The sequence below is a fragment of the Pleurodeles waltl genome, chromosome 2_2, assembly GCF_031143425.1.
Source record: "Pleurodeles waltl isolate 20211129_DDA chromosome 2_2, aPleWal1.hap1.20221129, whole genome shotgun sequence".
In the NCBI taxonomy this organism is placed as follows: domain Eukaryota; kingdom Metazoa; phylum Chordata; class Amphibia; order Caudata; family Salamandridae; genus Pleurodeles; species Pleurodeles waltl.
The window spans coordinates 1,167,982,766-1,168,010,755 of record NC_090439.1 but is presented as its reverse complement, the minus strand read 5'-3'; the positions used below and the strand labels follow the sequence as shown (position 1 = coordinate 1,168,010,755).

The following is a 27,990-nucleotide window of genomic DNA, read 5'->3' as shown; positions in this document are numbered from 1 at the left end:
GGAGTGGGCAGATGCCCAGGAAATGCCAGCTGTGGGTGCAAAGAAGCTGCCACTGGATGGTAGAAGCTGGGGATTCTGCAAGAACGAAGAGGACTAGGAACTTCCCCTTTGGAGGATGGATGGCCCACATTGTGAAGAAGCTTGCAGAGGTGTTTCTGTGCAGAAAGACCGCAAACAAGCCTTGCTAGCTGCAAGGGTCACGGTTATGGTTTTTGGATGCTGCTGTGTCCCAGGAGGGACCAGGATGTCGCCAATTGTGTGAGGAGACAGAGGGGGCGTCCAGCAAGACAAAGAGCCCACTCAGAAGCAAGCAGCACCCGCAGAAGTGCCGGAACAGGCACTACAAAGAGGAGTGAACCGGAGCTCACCCGAAGTCACAAAAGAAGGTCCCACAACGCCGGAGGACAACTCAGGAGGCCGTGCACTGCAGGTTAGAGTGTCGGGGACCCGGGCTTGGCTGTGCACAAAGGAAATCCTGGAAGAGTGCACAGGAGCTGGAGCGGCTGCAAATCATGCGGTACCAGCAATGCAGTCTAGCGTGGGGAGGCAAGGACTTACCTCCACCAAACTTGGACTGAAGAGTCACTGGACTGTGGGAGTCACTTAGACAGAGTTTCTGAGTTCCAGGGACCACGCTCGTCGTGCTGAGAGGGGACCCAGAGGACCGGTGATGCAGTCTTTTGGTGCCTGCGGTTGCAGGGGGAGGATTCCGTCGTCCCACAGGAGATTTCGTCGGAGCTTCTAGTGCACAGAGGAGGCAGACTACCCCCACAGCATGCACCACCAGGAAAGCAGTCGAGAAGGCGGCTGGATCAGCGATACAAGGTTGCAGTAGTCGTCTTTGCTACTTTGTTGCGGTTTTGCAGGCGTCCAGAGCAGTCAGCGGTCGATTCCTTGGCAGGAGGTGAAGAGAGAGATGCAGAGGAACTCTGATGAGCTCTTGCATTCGTTATCTAAAGAATTCCCCAAAGCAGAGACCCTAAATAGCCAGAAAAGGAGGTTTGGCTACTTAGGAAGGAGGCTAGGCTAGCAACACAGGTAAGAGCCTATCAGAAGGAGTCTCTGGCGTCACCTGCTGGCACTGGCCACTCAGAGCAGTCCAGTGTACCAGCAGCACATCTGTTTCCAAGATGGCAGAGGTCTGGAGCACACTGGAGGAGCTCTGGGCACCTCCCAGGGGAGGTGCAGGTCAGGGGAGTGGTCACTCCCCTTTCCTTTGTCCAGTTTCGCGCCAGAGCAGGGCTGGGGGATCCCTGAACCGGTGTAGACTGGCTTATGCAGAGATGGGCACCATCTGTGCCCATCAAAGCATTTCCAGAGGCTGGGGGAGACTACTCCTCCCCAGCCCTGACACCTTTTTCCAAAGGGAGAGAGTGTAACACCCTCTCTCTGAGGAAGTCCTTTGTTCTGCCTTCCTGGGCCAAGCCTGGCTGGACCCCAGGAGGGCAGAAACCTGTCTGAGGGGTTGGCAGCAGCAGCAGCTGCAGTGAAACCCCGGGAAAGGTAGTTTGGCAGTACCCGGGTCTGAGCTAGAGACTCGGGGATCATGGAATTGTCTCCCCAATGCCAGAATGGCATTGGGGTGACAATTCCATGATATTAGACATGTTACATGGCCATGTTCGGAGTTACCATTGTGACGCTATACATAGGTAGTGATCTATGTATAGTGCACGCGTGTAATGGTGTCCCTGCACTCACAAAGTCCGGGGAATTTGCCCTAAACAATGTGGGGGCACCTTGGCTAGTGCCAGGGTGCCCACACACTAAGTAACTTAGCACCCAACCTTTACCAGGTAACGGTTAGACATATAGGTGACTTATAAGTTACTTAAGTGCAGTGGTAAATGGCTGTGAAATAACGTGGACGTTATTTCACTCAGGCTGCAGTGGCAGGCCTGGGTAAGAATTGTCAGAGCTCCCTATGGGTGGCAAAAGAAATGCTGCAGCCCATAGGGATCTCCTGGAACCCCAATACCCTGGGTACCTCAGTACCATACACTAGGGTATTATAACGGTGTTCCAGTATGCCAATGTGAATTGGTGAAATTGGTCACTAGCCTGTTAGTGACAATTTGTAAAGAGAGAGCATAACCACTGAGGTTCTGGTTAGCAGAGCCTCAGTGAGACAGTTAGGCATCACACAGGGAACACATACATATAGGTCACAAACTTATGAGCACTGGGGTCCTGGCTAGCAGGGTCCCAGTGACACATAACAAACATACTGAAAACATAGGGTTTTCATTATGAGCACTGGGCCCTGGCTAGCAGGATCCCAGTGAGACAGTGAAAACACCTGACATATACTCACAAACAGGCCAAAAGTGGGGGTAACAAGGCTAGAAAGAGGCTACTTTCTCTCAATAGTACACGGTGCTAGACAGAACACTGTACTATGTAGTCCACTGTGCTAGAGAGAACACAGTACTATATATAACATTGTGCTAGATAGAACACTGTACTAGATAGAACACTGTGCTAGACAGAACACAGTACTAGTTAAAACACTTCTAGACAGAACACTGCACTAGACAGAACACTGTGCTAGACAGCTCACACTGTACTAGGAGGGAGGCGTCACTAGCCAGCTTACCTTATCACAGAACACAACACAGACAGTACACTGCAGAGCCCACTGTACTAGAGAGTACAATGTGCTGTAGAACTCCCTATACTAGACAGTACACTGTACTATACAGCACTAGAAAGCCCACTCTACTAAACAGAAAACTGTGCTAGAGAGCCCATTGCAATAGATAATACACTGTGCTAGAGCACCCACTGGACTAGAGGGCAGACTGCACTAGGCAGCACACTGTACTACAGAGCACAACACAGACAGTGCACTGTGCTAGAGTACCCCTACTGTACCAGTCAGAATACTGTGCTAGAGAGCCCGATACACTACTTCTCAGGTATACAGACGTAAACAGTTCTTGATGGTAAATGGCACAAGGCAGCTCACTGCACTACACAGCACATAGCAGGTAGTCGGCTGTGCTAAAGAGCCAGCAGCATTAGGCAGTACCCTCTGATAGAGAGCCCACTGCAGTAGAAAAAACACTGTGCTATATGGTAGACTACATTGGTCAGAACACTACACTACACAGCGCACCACAGACACTATACTGTGCTCGAGAGCCCACTGTACTAAATGGCCAGGGAAGGTTCCTAAGGGCTGCAGCATGTATTAAGCCACCCTGGGGGATCCCCTCACTAAGTGCATGCACTCTGTCACTGCAGCTTGTCTGTGCTGGTAGGGAGAAAAAAGACAAAGTTGACATGGCACCCCTCTCAGGTACCATGCCCAGAAACCACTTCCTGTGACATAGGTCACCCCTGTAGCAGGCCTTACAGCCCTACGGCAGGGTGCATTATCCCACAGGTGAGGGCACAGCTGCGTGAGCAATATGCCCCTACAGTGTCTAAGTCCATTCTTAGACATTTAAGTGCAGTGTGGCCGTACTGAGTATATGGTCTGGGAGTTTGTCATTACAAACTCCACAGCTCCATAATGGATTCACCGAATACTGGGAAGTTTGGTATCAAACTTCTCAGCACAATAAACCCACACTGATGCCAGTGTTGGATTTACTGAACAATGCACTCAGAGGACATCTTAGAGATGTCCCCTATATTTTACTCAATCATTTAGTGCAGGACTGACTGATCTGTGCCAGCCTGCCTGCCACTCAATCATGACAAGACGGAAATACTCCTCCTCTCGAAATCTAACCAGCTTCCTCAACTGCAAGAATGGCTAAAATCTATTGACGCCCTCAAATGTATTCTCTCCCCATCTACCACGATCAAATCCCTGGGAATCTCTCTGGACTCCAACCTGACCTTGCTGGACCATATTAAGTCAAACGCTAAGAATGCCTTCCGCAGCCTTAAACTTCTTCACAAAATCAAATCCTTTATACCCCACGATGACCTTAAACAGGCCACTCAAGCACTGGCACTCTCAAGACTAGACTATGGGATCTCTATCCTCACTGGCACGGCCAAATCCCGACTCGCCCCTATGAGGTCCACTCTTCATGCAGCAGCTAGACTAGTGACAGGAACTAATAAATTTGACCACATCTCCCCAGCCCTGAAGAACCTGAAATGGCTCTCGATAGAGGCCCGCTGCCTGTTCCGCACTGCCTGCCTGACACACAAAGCCCTTCACACTGGGAAACCTGAATACCTCGCTAACAAGCTAGTGAAAGTTGGTCAAACTAGATCTCTGAGAAGCACAAGCTCTCTCCTCCTCCTCCTTCCGAAACCCAACAAGCAAAAAACTCGATCATGCTCCTTCTCTAACAACGCTCCGAGAATATGGAACTCCTTACCCATCCACATCAGATCTAACACCTCCCACCTGACCTTTAAGAAACTACTGAAAGAATTCCTCCTAAACCACCCCTCTCATTAATAAGGGTCTCTCCCTCTCCACCCCCCCTTCCCCGAACTGCCACCCTTCTATTCTTGAGAACCCACTTGTACCCCCATTACACAAAATGACTCTTGACTTGTGTGTCTCTTATGTTTATTCTTATGTTTATTTCCTGCTCTGTTGTAAAGCGCTCTGTTACCCTCTCGGTCTTGCTAGCGCTATAGAAAACTCTTATAAATACAAATAAAAATAAAACAGATGAGCTTCTGACCACATGGGGTGAGAGCCTTTGTGCTCTTTGTGGCCAGAAACAAAGTCTGCTCTGGGTGGAGGTGCTTCTCACCTCCCCTCTGCAGGAACGGTAACACCTGGCGGTGAGCCTCAAAGGCTCAGGCCTCTTGTCACAGTGCCCCAGGGTACTCCAGCGAGTGGGTATGCCTGCCCCCCTGACAAAGCCCCACTTTTGGCAGCAAGTTTGCGTAGAACTTAGGAAAGACAAGGAAGAGTAACAGCGAACCCCTAAGGTGTCCAGAGCTGAAGTGACGCCCTCCTTGCAAAATCCTTCATCTTAGTTTGGAGGACAGGGACCAATAGGGTTAGGTTTGTGTCTCCATCCCCAAAGGGAGAGGACAGTAGTCACTGGTTACTGGCCTATGACCCATGTAACGCCCCTAAATCCGGGAGTTAAGTGCTCCCCTGAACCCAGTTTGTGAGATTCCTGGTGACCTCATAAGAAGAAAGAAGAAAGACTGCTTAACTGAAACCCCAGCAGAGAAGACAGAAGATGAAAACTGACTTGGCCCCAGCCCTACCGGCCTGTCTCTAGCTTCAAAAGCCCTGCAAAAGAAAGCGATGCATCCTGCAGGTCTAGCCACCTCTGTCAAGCCTCCAGAGGACTGCATGCATCACAGACGACCAAGAACTCCCATGGACAGCAGCCATGTGCAAGAAGAAACTACATCTAAGGACTCCAGAGGCTTCCCGGATCTGCGAGTCCTGACCATTCTGCACCCGAAGTCCATGTCCAGGTGGCCCAACTGACTAGAGAGGGTCCCCAGGCAATTCCAAGCAACTGCTCACCCTGGGTTGACCTCTCCTGTCCTCCACAACAATGCCTGCAGCCTGAATCCAGAGGACCTCCCTGACCGCAACAGCACCGGATGAAGATACCCATCTCTAAAAGATACTTGGCAATCACAGCCCCCTTGGCTTGGGGAATCAGACCTCCAGTGCAGCAACATTCAGAAGGCGGCCCTCCTACTTATCCAGCCTGTGGTTTTCCTGAACCGACCCCCTGAACCCAGCCTGCAGCATCTAAGAGACCCACGTGGTCCCACTATAGGAAAGCATTGGGAGCCCAACGTTGTGTTTGCACCTTGCACCCGTCCGACATTGCACCACTGAGGGTGTATGTTTGGTGCTGACCTGTGGCCCCCCTGGTGCTCCTCTAAACCCCAGGTCTGCCCTCCGAAGGCGTGGGTACATACCCGGAAGCAGACCTGATCCCAAGTGCCCCCAGTCTCCATAGGAGCCCATGTTAAATTTGCCTCATCTTTGACCTCTGTACCCGGCGGCCTCGTGTTGCTGGTGGTGGGTGTTTGGGGTTAACCTGAACCCTAACCTGTGGACTTTTCAAACTCCAGAGACTAGAACTGTAAGTCTTGTACTTACCTGCAAAACATACTAAATTTTCTTCCCCCCAGGAGCTGTTTCTGAAAATTGCAATGTCAACTTTTAAAACAGATTATTGGCATGTATTCAAAAACTGTATAACTTTGCAATTCTAACCAAAGTGGATTGATACATATGTGAAATACATATTTATTCATCTACTTACCTGCAACTTGAATCTTGTGGTTCTAGAAATAAATTAACAAAATATATTTTTGCTACAGAAAGTCATTGGTCTGGAGTTAGTCATTGGGTGTGTGCTTCCCTTATTGCCTGTGTAATCGGAAATCCCCCAAAAACACTCAAAAATATAGAATGTATAGCTGATGGTATTAAACCGAATATAGAGGTGAAGGTGTGAACAAAACCAGAATGAACAGTCTTAAAAAAGTGGGTGATTCCATTAGTACTGGATGCATTAAATATTCGTCCCACGTGTTCACCAAAGTGTCTCAGAAAGTTTGTAGTTAAAAGGGAAGGAATCTCTGACGATGACCGCGCGACCTGAAGCTCATAGGTCTCGCGTGCAGATGTAAGCGCCACATGTTTTTGAAATATTAAAGCCTTTAGTCTGCTCAACTTGTCAAAATTCACATCAGAAGTAGCAATATGAGGCCAAACGTCTGCTACTCCTTGAAACTGTGTAGGGGGAAAAAGGACATTCCCGCAACATATAACAATTTGGGAGACCGAAACGACGTAAGCTGTTCCGCCTCGCATCCCGCAACAGCTCTCACTGTTAAGGAGCACATAGCTGCCATTGGAGAGCACCTGGAACGCAGGTCTAATCAAGGGTATTGGGACTCCCTTCAGATAACAAGCCAAATTTTCTGCGGAGGCATTGCATGCCCTGTGCAGGGACAGCTGTTTACAAACCATTGAACGGGTCACAGAAGTCTCACATTCACTACTGCTCAGAAAGACCTCTTTCATGCCATTGAAGCATTTGTACGAGAAAGGAAGCTTCCACACCTCGTGTATGTAACTATCTCCCAGTCTTTCATATCTGCCCGCTGGGATTTGTTTCAAACAGTATGTTGATTGAAGTGTTGAAATGGGCAGATTTAGAACCCCATGTAATAGCCATTCAGCAGATGGTATTTCAGCCACAGCAAAAGGCAACTTTTCCAACTTTTCAATATTCAACATGACATATGTTGCTTCTTTCTTAGCCATTATTTGTTGTTGTCACGTTAAATTAAATGTAGAAAAAATCTCCCTTGCTCTCATGTGTTGCCAGTGAACGCGACCTGCTTTCAATGTTTGTAGTGTCAAACTTTACGCATAATGGATCTTAGCTGACTTTGTCCATGTTGCAAAAATGATACATCACTCTATACTATGGGCCTCATTATGACCCACGGGGGCGGGAGCACCGCCGACAGGCCAGTGGTGCTCCCTTGGGCATTCTGACCGCGGCGGTACAGCCGCGGTCAGAAAGGGAAAACCGGCGGTGTCCCGCCGGTTTTCCGCTGCCCTGTGGAATCCTCCATGGCGGCGCAGCATGCTGCGCCGCCATGGGGATTCCGACCCCCTTCCCGCCGGCCTGGCTCTGGCGGTTCTCACCGCCAGAACCTGGCCGGCGGGAACGGGCGTCGTGGGGCCCCCTGCAGTGTCCATGCCCATGGCATGGACACTGCAGGGGCCCCCTAACAGGGCCCCACTAGGCTTTTCAGTGTCTGCCTTGCAGACACTGAAAAGCGCGACGGGTGCAACAGCACCTGTGGAAGGGTGTTTCCCGCTGGGCTGGCGGGCGGCCTTAAGGCAGTCGCCCGCCAGCCCAGCGGGAAACCCAGAATGACCGCCGCGGTCTTTTGACTGCGGGACGGTATTCTGGCGGCTCCCGCCGCCCGTCAAGATCAGAATGAGGGGCTATATCTGTTGCAGAGGATATAATGTTATTTAAGGTGTATATTCGGTCGGACAAGGTATTAATCCCATTATCTACAACGGCTAATGCTTTCTGTAAGTTTTTCTGATCTATTTGCCTTAACCAGGCAGCCGCCTCTTGTTGGGAAAGTTTCCATATTTCATTTAATGCAGCATATAAGAAGTGTTTTCTGCGTTGTTTTCTGGGGCCTAACAGGAAATCCTGTAAACCTGTGTTATTGGATAGGAGACTTAGATGTTCTTTGACAGCATCTAGTGAGGAGACCTTCATCCATTGCTGGCATAGTTTCCTTACACTATGGGGGTCATTACGACCCCGGGGGTTGGCGGTAACATGGCAGTAAGTTCAGCCAACCCGCCAATGTACCACTCCGACAGCCACGGCGCTCACAGCCGCCGGGCTGGAGATATACATCTCCAGCCCGGCGGCCGTCACTGTACCACCTGCGGGATAATGACCCCACCTACCACCATAGTTTTCATGGCTTCCTTACCGCCACGAAAACCATGGCAGTAGGCACTATCAGTGACAGGGCATTCCTTCCCTGTCACTGATAGGGGTCTCCCCCCTTCCCTCTCTAGTTACCATCCAGCCCCCCTGCCTCTCCAAAGCCCCCCACCCCCATTCATTCTTGCCCCCTCTTGACACACTCACACAAACACACACCCTTTTCACACAAACATCAACACATGCATACATCCACTCACACACACCTGCACACACTTTCAAACATGCACGCACACATATATTCACAAAATACAACATGCACCCACTCACACCTCCATACATGCACACTAGCATCCAACACGCAAAACACACCCACATCCACGTGCAAACAAACATACACACACACACCCACACACGCACACAACACCCCCCACCCCCTCTCCTGTCGGAGACCCAACTTACCTGTGTTCAGGGGGTCCTCCGGCAGGAGAAGGGACAGGCCGCTACTGCCAGCAGCAGCGTCCACCAGCAGAACACCGCCAGGCCGTATTATGGGTCATAATACGGCTGGCGGTGGTCTACTGTCATGACCCTGCTGGTGGCAGCAGTGCCACCTTACCGCCATCCACCGGCATGGGCACAACCGGATTTCCACCATCGTTCTGGCGGAAATCCGCTATGGTCATAATACGGTGGACGGCTGGTAGCCGTGGCGACGGTCTTTTGGCGGCCGCCGCTGAAGTGGTAGGCAGTTTTTACCACCAGTATCAAAATGAGGGCCTACATGTTTTCACTATACTCAAGTGTTCTGAGGACACATAGCGAGGGTCTGGCCTATTCATTCTAAAACCCCAGTGGAGTTAACAAAACGCGTATGGCACCCATTGATGTCTACAGGCTAGAATAACCACCCACAAGGACATGAAAATGATGCGTTAAATGTGCCATTCTGAACTCATTAATTGAGCTGATCTCTGGACACATTTATATATTTTTGCCATTTATACAATTTAACAGGGGTAGGAATATTGGGCGCATTCAATTCCTTAATGTTTGCTAAGCCTAAACAGCTTGTTTGTTGCACTGTTTCGTTTATAAATATCATTTAAACAGGAATCATACATGCTCTAAAAAAAATATCATTTAAACAGGAATCATACATGCTCTAAAAAAAGCTTCTCTCGTTGAGTATAGTAGGTTAAGACATCCGTTTATGTAGAATTTGTAGAACACAGCACCGTATTAGCAGAAATCAATGTAGAAGTAGTTGTCAGTGAAACCAATGAAAGCTCATTTTCCACCCTCCCCAAGCTCGGTTAGGTATCAACGTTGCTGTTGAAGACTTGTAAGGCAACATCCTGGTCTGCAGTGGGAGGGATTCAGGCACTACTCAGGAGTCCTATAGTTCTGCTGTGCAGGATCGGCCACATGGTGTAGCTTGACCTTGACGATGGAGACGAAGCAATTTACTTTAGAGCCAGGCAGCGGTGGTAAAATCACAGTTCTGGAACCGTGTATTCCCAGGACTGGAACCTGTGCACGATAAGAAGGACTGAATTCCTTCTTTTTCACAGCAACCTTTTCACGCACCAGATCACTAAGATTAGGAATCCAGCCGGTAGATACTGGTTACTGGTACATCCCTGATTCCAAAGGAGGCAGCATTGGCAGAGGCGTTGTCATCACGGAATTGTTGTAAGTCCTGCAAGATAGTGACACAATCATTTATGTGAAAGGGTGAATCTTCCGCTTCCACGTCAGGAACATCAAGATCTGGAACATACACTTGAGTTACAAAAATACATTTGTAGGATGAATGCCTCCCCCCCCGGACCTTCTGTGCAAATTATTAAGTGCTATCTGGACTCCATATAGGTGTGTAAGCCAGCTACAACCCGTGCCTAATACTCTAGCTGTTAAGGATTGCTTTAAATCTCGGTTTCGTCGATCCACGACACTATTTCCTCGGGATCAAATAGAGACAAGTAATGCAGTTGGACCCCTAATAAAGCCATGGTGTCCCTGTAAGCTATTGAGGCAAAAGCAGGGCCCCTGTCCGAGTGGAAAGCCACAACTGCATATGTGCCAGTAAAGACTTGCACATCTTTAATAACAGCTCAAGCATCTGCCGAGCGTTGTGGCCAAACCCACAGAAATCTGAAGCATGAGTCAACAGCAACTGCAATGTATTTGTATGCACTATCCAGTGTCAGGGGACCACAATGGTCCAAGTACACACATTTTAAGGGTTTGTTGGAAATTAAGAGGGGTGTCTGCGGTGGGCTTTTCACGCTGGACTCTCATTTGCTGGCAGATGTCACAACAAAGGACATACCGCTTGGTCTGTTTGTATAGACCTGGCCACCAATATAGTGATTGCAATATTGATATTGTAGCTGCCAAACCAGCATGGGCAGAAACCTGGTTTCCGCCCAGCGGGGATCTCGGCCGCAACACAGGAGCCGGCTCCAAATGGGGCCGGCGGTGTTGCTGGCTGCAAGCAGCGCTGCCCTGGCAGATTATCACCGCCGGGGCAAATGTGGCGGAGAACCGCCGGCCCCGGCGGTGCGACCGCTGACCTTGGAAGCACAGCCAGCCTGTTGGCGGTGCTTCCGTCGAAACAGCCCTGGCGGTCTTGGACCGCCAGGGTTGTAATGACCCCCTATGTTTTGGCAGAGAAACCCATTGGATATATCTAGGGTCGTCTTGTATTTTCTACGCACTGTATGGTTCATAAGTGCTGTGCTTTGTGCATTTTGTATAGCAATTTTTTTTGTGTGACTATTTAAATGTCTCTAGTCTAAGACTATTCAATATGAATTGTCGGGTTTAGCGACTGGAAATAATGGATTATTCATGGATGAGTCTGAGGGTTCAATGACACCCTGGTACTCCAACTGATTGAGGATTACCCTCACAGGTGCTTTTGCATCATATTTTATAGGATATTGAGGTTGCAGTTGGGGTTGGGATTTTATTGTTATTACGTGGTAGGGGGATTCTTTGTCCCATCCTACTTGGTTGTGATATAACGCAGGTGCCTGTGCCAATGCCCAATCAATGGCATGCATTTCAACAAGCTTTCTGGGAACAAGGGGCGAGAAAGATTTTTCAATCACATCCTCTCCATAAAGGAGATTGCGGATGAATTCTGGTGGGCAACCTTTTTCATCCAGCAAAATATCATAAATAGAGACTACGCGGTCCCAAGAGAAAGCGTCAATTATGCGTTCAATGTCCCCTTCTAACTGAATAGTTACTCTGTACACCCTATCTGGTGTGGAGACACTCATGCCCACGGTCTCAACTTGTAAGAAGTCATCAGTTGCCTTCACCTCCAGATGCTCTTGAAGATCCTAGCGAACTATTGCGATCTCTGCAGCACTACCGAGCAGTGCCAGTGCCCACTTCTTGTTCTTCAGTAAAGCCCTCTTCTTGAGTGGCATGTCAAATTCTAACTGTTGCCACCTTTTTCTTTTTAAACTGGGGTTTTTGTTGGGGACGTTTCTCTTCTTTTTTAACTGAAACTTCAGACGAGAGTTGTAAGTCCTTTCTTGGTTTCACATACTCATTTTGCTGCTCTGACCGCCCACCTCTCTCACTGCATGTTTCCGGTGAGTCCTGAAAGGAACAACATTAGCGTGTTTCAGTATATTGATATCTGTCAGGTGTTTTTATATTATCTATATTTCTAAGGTTATATCTATTTTGTGGGGTCTCCGGATGCGGAGATTCTCCCCTTTCTTTTTTAGGTGTTGGTTGTTTTTTTATCCAAGAGTTTTTTTAAACCTACAGGCGCTTGCTTGGTAGTATCTTTATTGGATCTGGCTTGAAATTGTGGTTTAATCGATCTGGTCCCCAGACTATCTCGACCAATATTAGAATAGGTCTCTGCGATAATCTTTGGTAGCTCCCGTTCTTGATCCTGTGGAGGAACATCACAGAGCTGCATGAGCACTGCTAGTGCAACTGCTTCCCCTTTAAGATTACTTAATATTATTGAGGATACTGTGGCGAAGTTGCCCATTAATTGCATCCCCAAATCCAGGGCTGGGGCAGCCCCTTATTAATCTTGAATTAGCTTTAACACCTCCGGAAGATTGGCGTACCGTGTCCCATGTATTGCAGCTATCAACTGTGGGAACCATCCCAAAAGGCAAGCACATAGTGAGAATTCTATGTTGATCCTGCGGCCCTGTAAGAGGCAAAACTGCTTCCAGTGCATTTATTTTTTGAGCTAACCAAAACGGAATTTCCTCCCGCTTGGTGGTTACCGTACCTATCATCGAATGTACAGTAGCATGGGTTAATGCCTGGCATGACTGCATGTTGTTGCACTGAGGCAGCACGTGCTGGGTTAGTATTTAATGTTTGCATGACAAACTGTACTAATAATGTGTATATTGTTGTGAGCTCTATATGTAGGCGGCGAACCTCAGACACGGCTAAGGTTGCTGCATCAGGGTGTGGTTTATATGTGGCCAATAATGGCCAGGTCGGGCCACCACTGCTCAGAGGACCTAACCTAACATGTAATATTGTATGTGGTAGGGTGCCATCAAGCCAGTTGTTATGGTCTTGATAAGATAAAGGTATTTCCAAATATGCATAAGCTCTGTATTGTGCTGGTATGTTTGCAGGTGTATACTGGTGAAATGTATTTGTGTTCCCATCTACTGCTGGAAAGGTGACCCAAGAATAAAAAAAAATATGTTCTATAGGCTGGATGAGCCTCAACAACAAATGTGACTGGACCCCCCTAGGCTGTTAGGCCATTTGCCAATAAATGTGCAGTAAGGGGTGGTTGCAAACTTACTGCAATTGCTACACGTTGTGGGTTCACCATTTTAATGGTGGATGTATGTTCAGAGGTAAGGACACCTAGTGGGGATTAGTCCTTTTAAGGTTCAAGCTTGAACAACCTATAGCTCAATATTAGTAGTACCTTATTTAGCTGAGGAGGAAATCCTCAATACCAGGAACGTCTCCGTATATAGCATTGAGGTGTCTTTAGCCTTAGATGAGACAGAGATACTTAGGAGGATCGGAATATTAGTGCCTGACCAAATGTTGGTGGCGCCATGTCGTGTAGGTTCTCATTATGATAATAAGGCTACTGGATTTGGGGGAGAGGTTCACATGGATTGTGGCTACTAAATAGAATTCCACACCACATAACGCCTGTCAGCCTAATCCGGGATCTCCGGCTAACTAGCAGCGCCTCATCTCTGGCGGAGATGATTGTGGCAACCAGGCGCATGGCGAAAAGACTCCTCAGGGGAACAATGGTCGATCAGATCCCATCTCTTTCTCTCAGTTACCAAAAGGCTCAAACAGGCAAAGAAAACAGAGGCAGAATATAGTTCAATAAGGATTTACTGAAGTAACTGCATCTTAGATAAAAAGGCATGTATTGCAATAACTAGGATGATAAAACACAATAAAAGTAAACTGGTGACTAACAGAGTAAAACACAAGAATAGTCCTACCATACTGTCACTAGGAGTGATGTATCTGTTTCTCCCACCTAAACTATGTCTGAGCACAGCGTAAAAAGCCTAATCTGCCCTTTGGGTTTCCCCCCTGGGGGTACACCATCCTTCATACCTGGAAGAAGTAGCCTGTAATCTTGAGAGACACCGTCCCCATGTGGATCAGGGGTCCAGCCGTCTAGGCAGGTAGCTGCTGCGAAGCAGTCAGCAATCAGCATGCAATCGTGCTCATCTGGCTGGAATCTCCCTCTAACAGGTCTAGGACAAAGGGGTGTTTTTATAATGAAGCAGCTAATATTCTAAGAAATAGTCCCCACGTATGAGTGTGTGTTTTCTGTGAATGTTGGAGACACAGCATATCACATTTGTCGGCAACCCTACCTGAGTGTAGCCTTGGAGAAAGCACAAAGTGAAATAAATGTCCTACTAAGAATGTAATGCTTTCCTAGGCGAAAGTACAATGAGATAAAGAAAATAAAACAGCACTGCAAATGTTGCTATTGCTAGAAAAATAAAGCAATGCTGAATGAAATGTATCATGGTAAAAGTATGTGTCTAAAACATGGATAAAATCGCTATACAATAAAGCGACTGAAGAATCAGATCAAAGTGATAGCGAAGGTTGTGCAGCAAGGAGATCAAAGAGAAAAAGAGTGCCAAGTCGTGGGAGAAGGAGTTTGCTGCCTTTTCTGCTAACAATTCGACTTCAGCTGCGCATTTTGGAGATTGAAAGAGCTTTGGAATAGAACTTTGAAATGTCATTGCCTCATGATGAACAGAGGCATTATTTGCTGGAAGTACTCGTCAGTGATTTTCAGATGGTTTATTATTAGGGACATTTGAGCTTTCAATAGTGAATTTTGAACATTTGCAAATAGAGGAAATTCTTGCTGAACTCTTTCTAGAAGCTCATGGACTGTGTAGATAAGTGCAACAATTTGAAAAGATAGATTTTTATTTTTGCTTTGCTCACATAAAAAAAAAAGAAAAAAAAGGAAAAGACGCTTTAAATTAATTGAAAGCCGCTTGTACATTTTTGACTTTTTGTTTTTGCAATCTTTGAATTTTTAGAATTTTTATAATGTGGTCGGATTCTAGACAAGTCATGATATCTGATCAAGGCAAAAGGAGTAAGTGCAAGTATGTGTATGTAGGATTAGCAACAGTGTGTGTTTGTGAGTGTTTTATTGATAGTTGGATTGAGTTTGCCTGAGAATTATGAGATTGAGAGCACAGTTACACCGACATTAGTAGCAGAACAAGATCCTGAGCATGAGGATCAGAGATTGTTACACACTGACAGTTCAAAGGGAGATTCGACATTGAATGTGTATTATAAGTTGTTGTATGAGTACATTGGCACTATGGATGTACGCATTTCTTATCTGCACACAGATCCCTTCATCATTTCAAGAAGGGACTACTTATCACAGTTTGCCACTAATTTATGGAATTTCTTGCTGTCTATTACTAACGCTATTCTATCAGCAGGAGTATTTTCAATATTTTTCTTCAAATTTTGACCTTGTATTTTTTTTTGTGGCTGTAAATCAGCACTTGAAAAGTTTTACTAATGCTAAAAATATTGATATTGTGGGCAGTTTCTTTGAGCCAACCCTGACTCTTGGTACAGTATATGCATAGAAAAACAATTTAACCTGCATTTTGACACAAGCAGAAAAGGAAATCATTGGACAAGTAGGAGAGCAATTAAAACAAGAATAGAAAAGGGAACAGTTTTACCAGACTGGCAGAAGGACACTGCACATGCTGCAAGCAGTACTACACAAGGGTATTTGGCTCTGGATTTGCAACATGTAGGTAAACTATGTATATATGGGCCTAAGTCAAAGACAGATACACATTATGTAGGAACTAGTGAATGTAGATGTGTATTTTTGTTTAAGTGTGTTTGGACTTTTTTGCTGAACAGACAAGATCCAGCCATAGCAGGTGTTTATTTCATTTGTGGGAAAAATGCCTATTTCAAGCTGCTAAAAGGATGGGATGGTACATGTTATCTGGGAGAAGTTTTCCCTAAGATTTAGCACATGGAACATTTTGACAATCCTGTCTGGAAAGAGAAACCAAATTCCAGAGTCAAGGGAGAAGCAAGTGCCGCAGAGATTACAGGAGATATCTTTGGCGCCATTATTCCATCAGTTGGATTGATCTTGAATGATATCAAGATTAGGAAGTTGTCAACTGTTCTAGATAAAGTATCTACAGATACAGCAGGTGCATTATTATTAGTGGATACAGAGATGCTTGCTATGAGATCAATGGTTTTGCAAAATCGTCTTGCATAAGACATTTTGCTTGTGAAGGTATGCGAAGTCTGTAAAGTTTTACATGTGCAACAATGTTGCAGGTACATAACAGACAATAGTAAGGAGATAAGGAAATTTATCTCTAACACCAATGATCAAAACAATTACCTGAATGAGTTGTCAGTCACCACTGTGTGGAAATAAATCGGAAATGGGTTTTCAGTCATTGGAAAATTGTTTGCAAGCTAAGGAAAAGGAATAGTGGGAATGATCTTGAGACCTGTGTTGATAGTGGCTTTGTGTGCCTTAGTTGCATTTTGATTTTACAAGTTATACCGGATATGGAAAGAGAAAAGGGCTAAGAATAAACAAAGAAGGGAAAAGATTGAAATGGAGATAATGAGGAGTGCTTATTTAAGAACCTGGGAATTGAGATTTTAAGTAGGCCAAGGTGTATAATATATAAGACATCAACATTTTGAATTGTCTGATTGAAATGTGAATGTGTCCTTTTGTGAGGGCATAGTTTGCCGTCAGAGGAGGGACTGTTGGAGCATAAATATTAGTAATGCTTTTAGTGCACCAGGCGTCAGCATTTGGCAACATATATGCTAACGTTTTTAAGGCCTAACTTGGAAGAAACTGCACTGACATGTATTCTGAAAGTGTCCCAGTTTAGAAAGTGGCAGACATTGTGCCTACCAGAACTGACAATGTGCTAACATGATTTCACACAGTATTTGAGTATAATCAATTTTAGAGTAACAGTTATCAGAGAAATGATTTGATTTATAATGTTTAATGATTTATTAGTATAGAGTTATAAATGCACATCTGTCATATTTTATGTGATGCCTTTACAAAGATTGTAATAATTAATAAAATGTTTCTGTTTATTTAGATGAGATGTTAATAATGTTGAAATTCTGAAATCATGAACTTGCATATTATGTGTGTTTTATTAAAGATGATAGGAATGCATTTTATTTTCTTGTGTAAGCATAACCAGGCTGGAAATTTTGTATTTGAAGTCACATGAATGGTGAATCATTTCTTCTTTCTGACATGAATTTTTCCCTTAGGATGTCTCCCACGAATAGTTAAGAGTCGTATTGTATTATGTGTATTATGTGTACATTTTGTTTGCAGCAACCTTGGAATGGTTATGTTGAGAACATTGGACTGAATGTAAAGTAGTGCCATTGTTTAAGGGAACAATTATAACGTCAACGAAAGAAGACAACCTGTGCCATGGGAAGGAATTTAATTTGCAACAAGTGATGTATAAAAATTGTTCTCTTATTGGAGCCACAGGGAAAAGAGAGATGTCTTCTCACCGAGTCCTGGGAAGACACTCAGATTTTTTTTTTTTTTAAATATATTTTTTATTAACATTAACTGTTTGCTGTTTTACATATGTACGTCTGTTTACAGTAACAATTCAACTTTGTTGTACATTTCTGTTGACTGTGCCTCCCCTCCGGTTTACTTTGCTTGCAATGTATTTCACAGTTACATGTTCATTACTGTAATGCTATGGTATTCATACATCGCTGTGCCCAGCCCACAATCAATCCGATGTTATGGCATCAGTTCCTTCAGCCCCCCTTGTTACTTTTTATATTTGTGTCCCAACAACAGACTTAACTCCGCTACTAACTACTAATGAACATGTTGGCATGTGTGGGTGGGGATGCCTAGTTTAAATAAAAAAAAAAAGGGGAGGGTTGTCGTGGCTACCACGTTGTGTAAGAGTGGCCTATACTTCGCCTATTACTCCGCACTCCCCCACTCCATATCCGGGCCTGAAGAGTGCGCGGAGATCGATCCGTCATGGCTTCGGAAACCTATTCCCACCAGCATATCAGTTTACCATTCCATCAGGATCAACCCACCCCCTCCGGCGCCAACGGATTCTTCGTTAGGTCGTCCCAATTTGTCACTAGGTTTTCCCACTCCAAGGCGATGGGGGTCTGACGAACTCCCCTTGCCTCCTCTGCCTTAAGGACCTGCAACTCAGCTCTGGACCATCTTGCAACATCATCCCTCCACTCTGTCAGGGAGGGGTGCGCCGAGGATTTCCAGCCCTTCGTAATTAGTCTTTTATAGAGGGCCAAGGACATGTCAAGGAAACGGCCGGCAACCTTACTTAGTTTGATGCCGATTCTAAGGCCCAGTAGACACATGGCGGGGATTGGCCGGAGCTCCATCCCGAATAACCCCGTGAGGGTTGCCATCATCGTGCTCCAACCCCTCTGAATCGTCGAGCATCCCCACATCATATGATCAAAGTCGGGCACGTCATCTCCACACCTAGGACAGGTCCTAGGCACCCCCCCGTATATGCGGTGTAGTCGGTGAGGAGTGAGGTATGTTCTGTGTAGGTAGTTGTATTGGATATATCTCAGCCTCGTGTTGCGTGATATCATCCTAGGATAAGCTAATGCTCTGGTCCACTCTGGCTCGGATAGCTCCCGCCCAACTGTCTTCCCCCATTTTTCTCTTAGAGACTGCAGGGGGTCCACAGATGCCTCTATTTGGGCCCGGTATATTTTCGCAAGCAAGTGAGGTTCTTCGCCCGCAGTCAACACTATGTGCAACACCCCGTGGACAGCTGGTTCCGCGTTGACCGTGTCCCAATGAGCCTTCAGGGTGTGCACCATCCTCCTGAATAGCAAAAATTGTCCCCGCGGTACTCCCTCCCCTACCAACTCAGCGAAGCTTCTCAGCACCCCTTCCTTGAATAGCCCCCCCGTTGTCTCTATCCCCGCTCTCCTCCAATGTCCCAATCCCAGCCCCGACCCTCCCCGGGCCCAGGGTCCATAGCTACAGCCGCCAATGGGAGAGCGGGGGAATACGGTGGGCCCACCCCGGTCCTCCTTTCGCACCGTTTCCAGCATTTCAGCGCCACATTACACATTATGTTGTCTCTAATGAGGGCAATTTTTCTGCCCACCATGCTTGCCGCTATCCGAGCTGTGTCCATTTCCCCGTTTACAGTAACCAGGTCTAGTCGTCCCCTGCCCGCCAGCCAGCCGGCCACCCATTGCAACTGGGCTGCCAGATAGTAGGCCTCGAAATCCGGGGCGCCCAGTCCCCCCAGCTGCGCCGGTCTGCAGATGGTCGAGAGCGCCGTTCTCCTGCGACCCTCGTCCTATATCAGCTCTCTAAGCAAGGCGTTCAGCTCTCGGAACCACGCAGAGGGGATCCATATGGGTAAGTTAGCAAAATAGTAGAGGAGGCGTGGAAGCATGATCATTTTTGAGAGCGCCACCCTGGCCATGATTGGTAGTTTCAGCGATCTCCAAAACCCCACCGAGGACCGCAGGGACCTGAGTGTCCCACCAAGATTACCGTCCCTAAGGTCGCTTAGTTCGTGAAATATTTGTATGCCCAGGTATTTGAAAGTCCGCGGGGCCCAGTTTACATCGGCTGGGCACGCATCGGGGCGCACGCTATCTGACAACACAGGAAACACATACGTTTTCCCTCGATTAAGTCGGAGTCCAGATAAGCCCCCAAAGTCTTCCAGTATCCCCAGTGCCCATGTGAGCCCACTTGTCCCGTCCCTCAGGTAGAGAAGGATGTCATCTGCATATAGGGAAACAATATGCTCCGCCGGACCCCAAAGGATACCCTTGCCCACTCCTTCACATCGTAGCTGCGATGCCAGAGGCTCGATTGCCAGGGCAAACAGTAATGGGGATAAGGGGCAGCCCTGCCTAGTTCCCCTGTATACTGGGTATGCACCGGAGATCGTCTTTCCGGTCTTAACTCTTGCTAGTGGGGATGAATACAGCAGGTCCACCCATTTCACCCATCCCTCCCCCAGCCCCATTTTTAGCATCACTGTCCTTAAATAGTCCCACCTGACAGAGTCAAAGGCCTTCTCGAAGTCTACCGAAAGTAGGACCCCCTCCGATGGCCTTAGGTCCTTGGGCATATGCAAGATCGTAAAAACCCGTCTCAGATTTAGAGAGGTACTACGGCCGGGGACAAAGCCGTTCTGGTCTGCGTGCACTAGCTTGGTCATAATAGGGAGTAGTCGAGCAGCCATAATCTTGCTAAGAATTTTGAAGTCACTGTTTAGCATTGATAAGGGCCTAAAGTCCTTCACCGAGGCTTCCCTATCTTTTGTCTTGGGGAGCGGCACCACCAGGGCCTCCCGCATCGTACAGGGTAATTCCCCATTTTGTAATGCCCCCGCATACAGCCCTGCCAGCTGGGGAGCCACCAGCGTCTTGTATTTTTTATAAAAATCCATGGGAAGACCGTCTGTTCCTGGGGTCTTCCCAGATGCTAACTGCTCTATTGCTTCATTTATTTCCTCCACCGATACTGGTCCCCCCAGGCTGTCTCTCTCCTCTGCACTCAGTGTTGGTAGTGGGGTTCGCTGCAAGTACCTATTAAAGGATTCCGTTCGCAATTCGCGGGGCTTCCCGTACAGCCGCGTGTAGTATTCCCTGAATGCGTCATTTATGGGGCCCGGCCTGAGCCTGCGAGATCCCTCCTGATCTATCACACATGTAATAGGCTCTCCTTGCCCCCCTCAACGGACCAGCCATGCCAGCATTCTCCCCGATCTGCCCTCCTCCGTCTGCAGGGATGCTAAGTATTTTTGCCTATCATGACACCGGAGCTGCTCTTCAACTCGGGAGTGTTCCCTTCGAGCACGGTTGTATTCTTTATTCTCCTGGGCTATCTCCCCCTGTCTCAGCTCCCCCTCATGCATAACCTTCTCCAGGTCGTTCAGCTCCATCTCAAGCGTGCGCCTCACCCCCACCGACTGCCCCAAACAGAAGCCCCTCGTTACCACCTTAAGCGCCTCCCACTCCAAGGCCCTAGAGGAGGTGGACCCACTGTTTATCCCTATATGTTCTGCCAGGTGATCATGTAGGGCCAATCTGTACGCCCGGTCCTCTAGTGCCGAGGGAGTCAGTCTCCATGACGGTATGGGGGGTCTATCCTCCGAAGCCCTCAACGTTAATAGCAAGGGATTGTGGTCAGACAAGGTGCGGGCTAAGTATTCAGAGCGTGTCATATTATTTACCAGGCCAGCCGTGCAGACTACTCTATCGATTCTAGTGTGCACCCGGTGAAGGCCCGAGTAATACGAGTACTCTCTAGTTGTTGGGTGATGTACTCGCCAGACGTCCGACAACCCCCATGTGTCTAACCACTCGCCCAATCTTTTGGCTGTTTTAATTGTCGCTGCCCCTTGTAGCGGCGGAGTGGACCTGTCCATATTTATGTCTAACACCGCATTAAAATCCCCCCCTACTAATAGGTCACCGGCACATTGGCATGCTAGGTGTCTCGATAGGCTCGTCAAGAAGGGTACCTGATCTTGGTTAGGGGCATATATGCAGCTCAAAACCATCGGCATACCTTGCAGCCTCCCCTCTAATATCACGTATCTTCCCTCCCGGTCTATGTTGGAGGAGATCACCGTGAAGGGGACCCCCGCTCTGATCCATACTAACGCCCCTCTGGCATAGGCCGAGTATTCCGACGCGAACACCTGCCCCCTCCACCTGCGTCTCAGCTTCTCTCCCTCGCCAGGTGCCAGGTGAGTCTCCTGCAGCAATGCCACCTGTATGCCCCTTCTCTTTAAATAAGAGAGTATTTTGTGCCTTTTAGCTGGTGTGCCCATCCCCCTAACGTTCCAGGTCAAGAGATTATAATCTGCCATTTCACAATATCAGACTGGTACCATTGACCCCAGCTCTCCCAAACCCCGGAGTTGTCTCCACACATTCTCATGCCCATGCCACCATCTAAGTCCGCCACCCACTCTGCCATATTAACTTGAAACTGTTTGTCCCAACTCCCTGTCCCCAGGGCACCTCTTAAACAGTAGGTTGCCCAATAAACTGTGCAACAGTGCAACTTATTCATCCTCATATCAGCAGTACTCGCCATTTTGTTGGATAGGCGAGGTTCTGGTCCGGGGGGTGGCCAAGTCCGGAGGGGCCGCTATTTCCATGACATGCCCTATCTCCGGGGTCCTCCGCAGGTCTCGGTCAGCCAAGTTCATCAGCCGTTTGCGGGGTCACCCTCGGGGCCCGGGTCGAATGTTCTGGGTCTCCCGCAGAGGACACCAGCGTGTCATCCGACTCATCCCCAGAACCATCCTGGGAGGATGCCTCACCGCCCATGCGTGCCGCTGCTTCCAGTGCGTCCTTCTTGCTTTTCTCTTTCTGCGTTTGTGTGGGCACCAGTCGTCTACGGTCTCTGGGCTTCCTCTCCTTCGGAGCCCGCCGAGCTCTGCCCCCAGTCGGGCCCACTCCTGTGGAACCTCCCGCCTGAGCGCTATGTGACTCCAGCCACTCCCATGCCTCCTCGGGGGATTGGAGAAACGTTGTCTTCCCCTCCAGCATCACTCTTAGTCTAGCTGGGTAGAGTAGCGAATACTGGATACCTTCGTCTCTTAGGGCTCTCTTGACTGACAGAAACGATGTTCGCTTATTCTGTACCTCCAGTGTAAAGTCCGGGTATAGCGTTACTTCCCCGTTTGCGACTTTAAATGGACCCGATTCCCTGGCCCTCTGCAAGAGAGTGTCCCTGTCTCTGTAGTGTAAGAGTTGAGCTACTGCCCGAGGAGGTCTACCCGGAGCAAGGGGTCTCGCCGGTACCCGGTGCGCCCGCTCCAGCGTGAAGAAAGGAGTGAGGCGCCCAGGCGCCACTGTCGCACTGAACCACTTCTCCAGGAATTCCACAATGTTCGTCCCCTCAGCCCCCTCCGGGAGGCCCACCACGCGTACATTGTTCCTTCTGTTCCTCCCCTCCGCATCTTCAGCTCTCTTTTCGAGGCGCGTCACCCTGTCGACCAGGGAGGTCACTTCAGCCGCCAGGTTTTTCTGTTTTGGTGTAATGTCCGCCAGCGCGGTTTCCGTTTCCTTGACTCTGTCTACCAGCTTATGGTGGTCTGCTCTCAGTAGACTCACTTCGACCGCGACCTGGCTGATCTCCCGCTGCAACGTTGTTTTTGTGTCCTCAATCGCCCCAAGTATTTTATCTAGGGTATCCTGGACTTTAACCTGCGTGTGACCCTGTAGGTCTATTTCCCCTCTCTCAGCCGAGGCCGCGGTATCCATGATTCTGTTCTTTTGACGGCTTTTGGGGGACATTAGATCAGTGGCGGGCCTCACCCCAGGGGCACCGACCGCCGCCCCAGCGATGCCTATGGTCTTCTTCTATATCGACACTCAACGCCCATCCTTGGCCTCACCGCTGTTCGCAGTCGGTTCTCAGCGATGTCCCCGCACCCCTATTAGGCCCACTGTTCTCGGGCCATGGCGCCGGAGGTTCCGAACCGGGACTCTCTGACCATCCGCTATCCCTTCCAGTGCAGCACCAGGCCCTTTAGCCCGTCGTAGCAGAGACTCTTCTGGGCTCTCTCAGTCACCAGTCAGAGAATATTCCTCTCCATTCCTTGCTCGCACCCGCTCATTTAGGGGTCCCTGGCATTCCAGCGCGCCCGGGGGAGTCCGCAATCCGGGCTGCTGGGCCTTCCCCCACCGCTCTACCCCAGAGCGCAATACGCCACTCACCAGCTCCACCAACAGATCCTCTTGCCTTGTCGGGTTACAGTTTCTCCAATGTCTACCGGAGTTCACCAGGGACTGTTCGCTCCACTTCTACCCTGTGCCTGGGCCAGAGCTCTTCCTCAACTCAAACAGCCTCGCTTCTTGCCCCCGGTTCACGCCTTCGTTATGGTGCCACCACACTCCATCGCTCTCTCTCTCAAAGGTCCCGTGCCGCCACTGGGCCCCTCTGGGGCCTCACCTGTGTCCAAGTGTTGCGTCGCCTCTCTTCTCTTCTGAGTGCAACTTCTTCTGGGGCCCCGGGTCCCAACCGGGGTCTCCACCGATGGAGGGAGACTCCCCCCGGCGACCCCCGCTATGCCCGGGCTCCCAGATCACCTCGGCCCACGTCTCTGCGCGAGGTCGCAACCCCGATCGCGTTCGCGACCTCGTACCCTCCGGGGGCTACTCGCCTCCAGGGGCGCAGTCCCGACGCACCACGACTGGGCGCAGCTTCTCCCAGGCCCCCGGGCCCTCCCCGGCTCCTCCGCCACCAAGGGAGGGCTCACCGGGGGTCGCCCGCCGCCCGGGGCCGTCCGCCTTCTCGCCTCCTCAGGCCGCGGCCCCAGGCAAGGCCGCGGCTTCTGCCTTGCGCTCGGGCCCTCGGCCCCGGGCTCCGCCGATAGGCCGTTTCCGCTCCCCGGCACTCTCCCGGATCGCCGTGGGGGCCCACCCACGCTCGGCCCCCTCCGCTAACACGGCCTCGCTGCCTGGACCCCGATCGGTCCAGAGAAGGCGCGGTTCGAAGGGTTCACTCGCCGGCCCCTCCGGAGCGAAACAATCAGGCGTGCGCCATCTCCGGGTCCTTGGCCACGCCCCCCTGGGAAGACACTCAGATGTTTCAATTTTGATCTGTGCTAAAATTCTAATTGGGCCTTGCCCCTTTTGCAAAATGTGGAGTCATTGAAATGACCAATTGAACTCCTTGGAGTATTTTTGATTAGGGATGGACTGAGGAAGTTTGCGAGAAGTCCCTTTCTGAATTTTTTGCCGTTGACTTGTCCTCTGGAGCTTTTTAGATTTCTGTGTGAAGCCCGTGTTCTGCATTCCCCCCTGATGCTGTTTCTAATGGATTTTGGTGACGTGCTTTGCTGCCAAAAACTGAATTGTCTGCTGTCCTAAAGGAGTCCCTCTTCCGGGACTGACAATGCAGCACAGGAGCACAACCCTCTTCCGGGACTGACAACGCAGCACAGGAGCATGACCCTCTTCCGGGAGTGACAACGCAGCACAGGAGCACAACTCTTTTCCGGGAGTGACAACGCAGCACAGGAGCATGACCCCCTTCCGGGACTGACTATGCAGCACAGAAGCATGACCGTCTTCTGGGATGGACAACGCAGCACAGCAGACGGCCCACCTCTTAGTTTGTAATTGCGCAGACCAAGCGCTCTTAAAAAATGCTACCAGTGTGGATGAAGTGAACCCTACTCCTTGTAGTCCCCTTCGTCTTACATAACATGGTCTATGCACTGATTTACACACGTATGATTCATTGTCTCTGTATGTGTGTGTGATGTAAGTGCTCCAACACTCTACGCTGGTAAGAGGTGCTACAAAACAAATTAAATACATGTGAGAGGCGCTATGGAGATATCATCATCATCTTTATTTGGTAGAAACCATTAAAGCTACAAAAGAAAAACCTTTAAAAAACATACTACACAAATTCATCATAATTACGGCTAAAAGTTCATCATGATAACAAATAGAAAGTTATAAAAATACTAATCAAAGCATAAACCATGCAGAGTTTAAAACAAAATATCTTCATAAAACAACATAAAATAGCCTTTTACAAAACATACAAACCTGAATGATTCTCAGTTAAAAAAACACCCCTACAAAGCATATTTTTTTCTCGCTTTCAATGATTCTATATTAAAATTCAAAACTGCACAGCAGAGTCCTGGGGACTCAAGGTGCTGGGGAAAGTGCCTACCCCTGAGCACTAGGGTAAGAGCCGCAGCCTAGGATCAGAGCATCGAGTGCGAGAAAGAATAAAGTGCTTGGAAGACTGAAGTGACCTTCCAGTGACCTTCCGTCTGTGGCCGTCACAAGGGGATACAATCTGACCGCTGAATCTTTAAACCACGTTAGGTACGGCTCCTTGCCCATAGCAGCAGATATAGGCACGTATGACTGAACGGATACAAAATCAAGCTTACGCCTATATCCCGCCTCCTCTTTAAAAAAACAGATATTTCTACCTTCCCTGATGTTTGCTGTTACAAGGGATCTCATCAGGATTACAAAATAGCTATTCAGACCCGAGCATACAGTGACTCTTGAATATACTTAATCCAGGGGAGAGCTTGCACAGTAGACTCTGCAAGACAATCTTAAACAATATTACAAGGAAAGTGTAAGTTCTTGGAGGTCCAAATCTTGATCCACATCCGGAGTGGTACTAACCCTTCCTTGTCTTCCAGGTAGTCCACCCCCAACTCACTGTGGGTAATAAAACTTGTTAAATTCCTTGGATTTCCCAAGAGTTCGCTGAAGTAACTCAAGTGTAGTATAGCCCTGTATTCCTGCACCATGAGTGCCGACACTGAGAACTTTACCCTATATAAGGTGATGAGTTCAGCCAACGGTTTATGTCTGAATTTCCTGGCAACACTGAAGATGGCCTCACCAGAGGCTTCCATCCCCAGTCTTCTCTGAAGGATGAATCTTTCCCTTTGTAAATTGTCGCTAAACATAAAACCCAGATAGTTACAATTTTGCGTCTTCGGAATCTCTGTGCCTCCTATAAAAAATCTTCTGGTTAGAGTATTTCTAGGGCCAAAGGTCAAGACAAAGGACTTCATGCCATTTACTTTGAGTTTACGGCTTCCCATAAAACTATTAACCCCTTCTAGGAGGAGCTGTAACCCATTCGCCGTGCGAGCAATCAGCACAGCATCGTCTGCATATAAAACTGGGACAGATCGAGAGGCAATCATAGAGACATTACAATTAAGAGATATAAAAAAAGACTCCAATGAATTAATATATAATAAAAATAAAAAGGGAGCTAAGATACAACCCTGCTTTACACCTTTGTCCACAGAGATAAACGTGGTGCAATCCCCCTGTTGGGTGTACTGAACTTTCATCTGGATATTGGGGTGCAGACTTCTAACTACATTTATAAGAGCAGGGTCTATCCCCCTCTGCCATGATGAGGTGAGACATACCTCACTGAGAACTCAAACCCTCCTATTCCTGGTTATGGAAAGTCATACTTTAATTGTTACCTCAAACACTACAACCTCACGGTAGCTTCATAAATAAAACTCTCCTGTTCCAGGATTAGGGTGAGACATACCTCACTGATAACACAAAACCCTCCTATTCCTGGCTGGGGTGAGACATACTTCACTGACAACTCAAAACCCTCCTAATACTGGCTAGGATGAGACATACCTCACTGGTAACTAAAAACCTTCCTATCCCTCGCTGGGGCGACACCTACCTCACCAATAACTCAAAGCCCTCCTGTTCCAGGATTAGGGTGAGACATACCTCACTGACAACTCAAAACCCTCCTCTTCCTGGCTGGGGTGAGACATACCTCACTGATAATTCAAACCCTCATATTCCTGGCTCAGGTGAGACGTACCTCACTAATAACTCACAACCCCCCTTGTTCTGGCTGAGGTGAGACATAGCTCACTGATAACTCAAAACCCTCCTAATCCTGGCTGGGGTGAGACATACCTAACTGATAACTAAAAACTCTCCTATTCCCCCCTGGGGTGACACCTACTTCACTAATAATTCAAAGCCCTCCTATTCCTGGCTTGGGTGAGACATACCTCACTGACAACTCAAAACCCTCCTCTACCTGGCTGGGGTGAGACATACCTCACTGATAACTCACACCATCCTCTTAATAGCTGGAGTGAGAATCCCTCACTGATAATCCAAACGCTCCTAATCCTGGCTGGGGTGAGACATACTTCACTGACAGCTCAAACCCCTCTTGTTCCTGGATCGGGTGAGACATACCTCACTGATAACTCAAACCCTCCTATTCCAGGATTAGAGTGAGACATACCTCCCTGATAACTCAAACCTTCTCCTTACATAGTGGAATTAGACATATTAAAGAGAAAACCCAAACCCTCCTACCCAAAGGTGGAGGGCGGCATATCTCACAGGATAACTAACAGTTCGATTCCAAGATTGAGCGTGACATACCCCACTTGATTACTCAAACCCTCTTCTTCCAGGCCAGGATGAGTCGTACTTTACTGCT

At 48.3% G+C, this 27,990-nt stretch overlaps 1 protein-coding gene across 1 annotated transcript in view; it reads right to left on the bottom strand.

Moving 5' to 3' along the window:
• Window positions 1-9,587: 9,587 nt before the first annotated feature.
• The window catches only part of LOC138283027 (E3 ubiquitin-protein ligase TRIM39-like), a 135,717-nt gene continuing 117,314 nt past the window's right edge, over window positions 9,588-27,990 (bottom strand). The window contains exon 6 of the mRNA XM_069221147.1: window positions 9,588-10,098. Coding sequence (XP_069077248.1) covers window positions 10,079-10,098 — 20 coding nt within the window. The 3' untranslated portion in view covers window positions 9,588-10,078. The remainder of the gene's footprint in view (window positions 10,099-27,990) is intronic.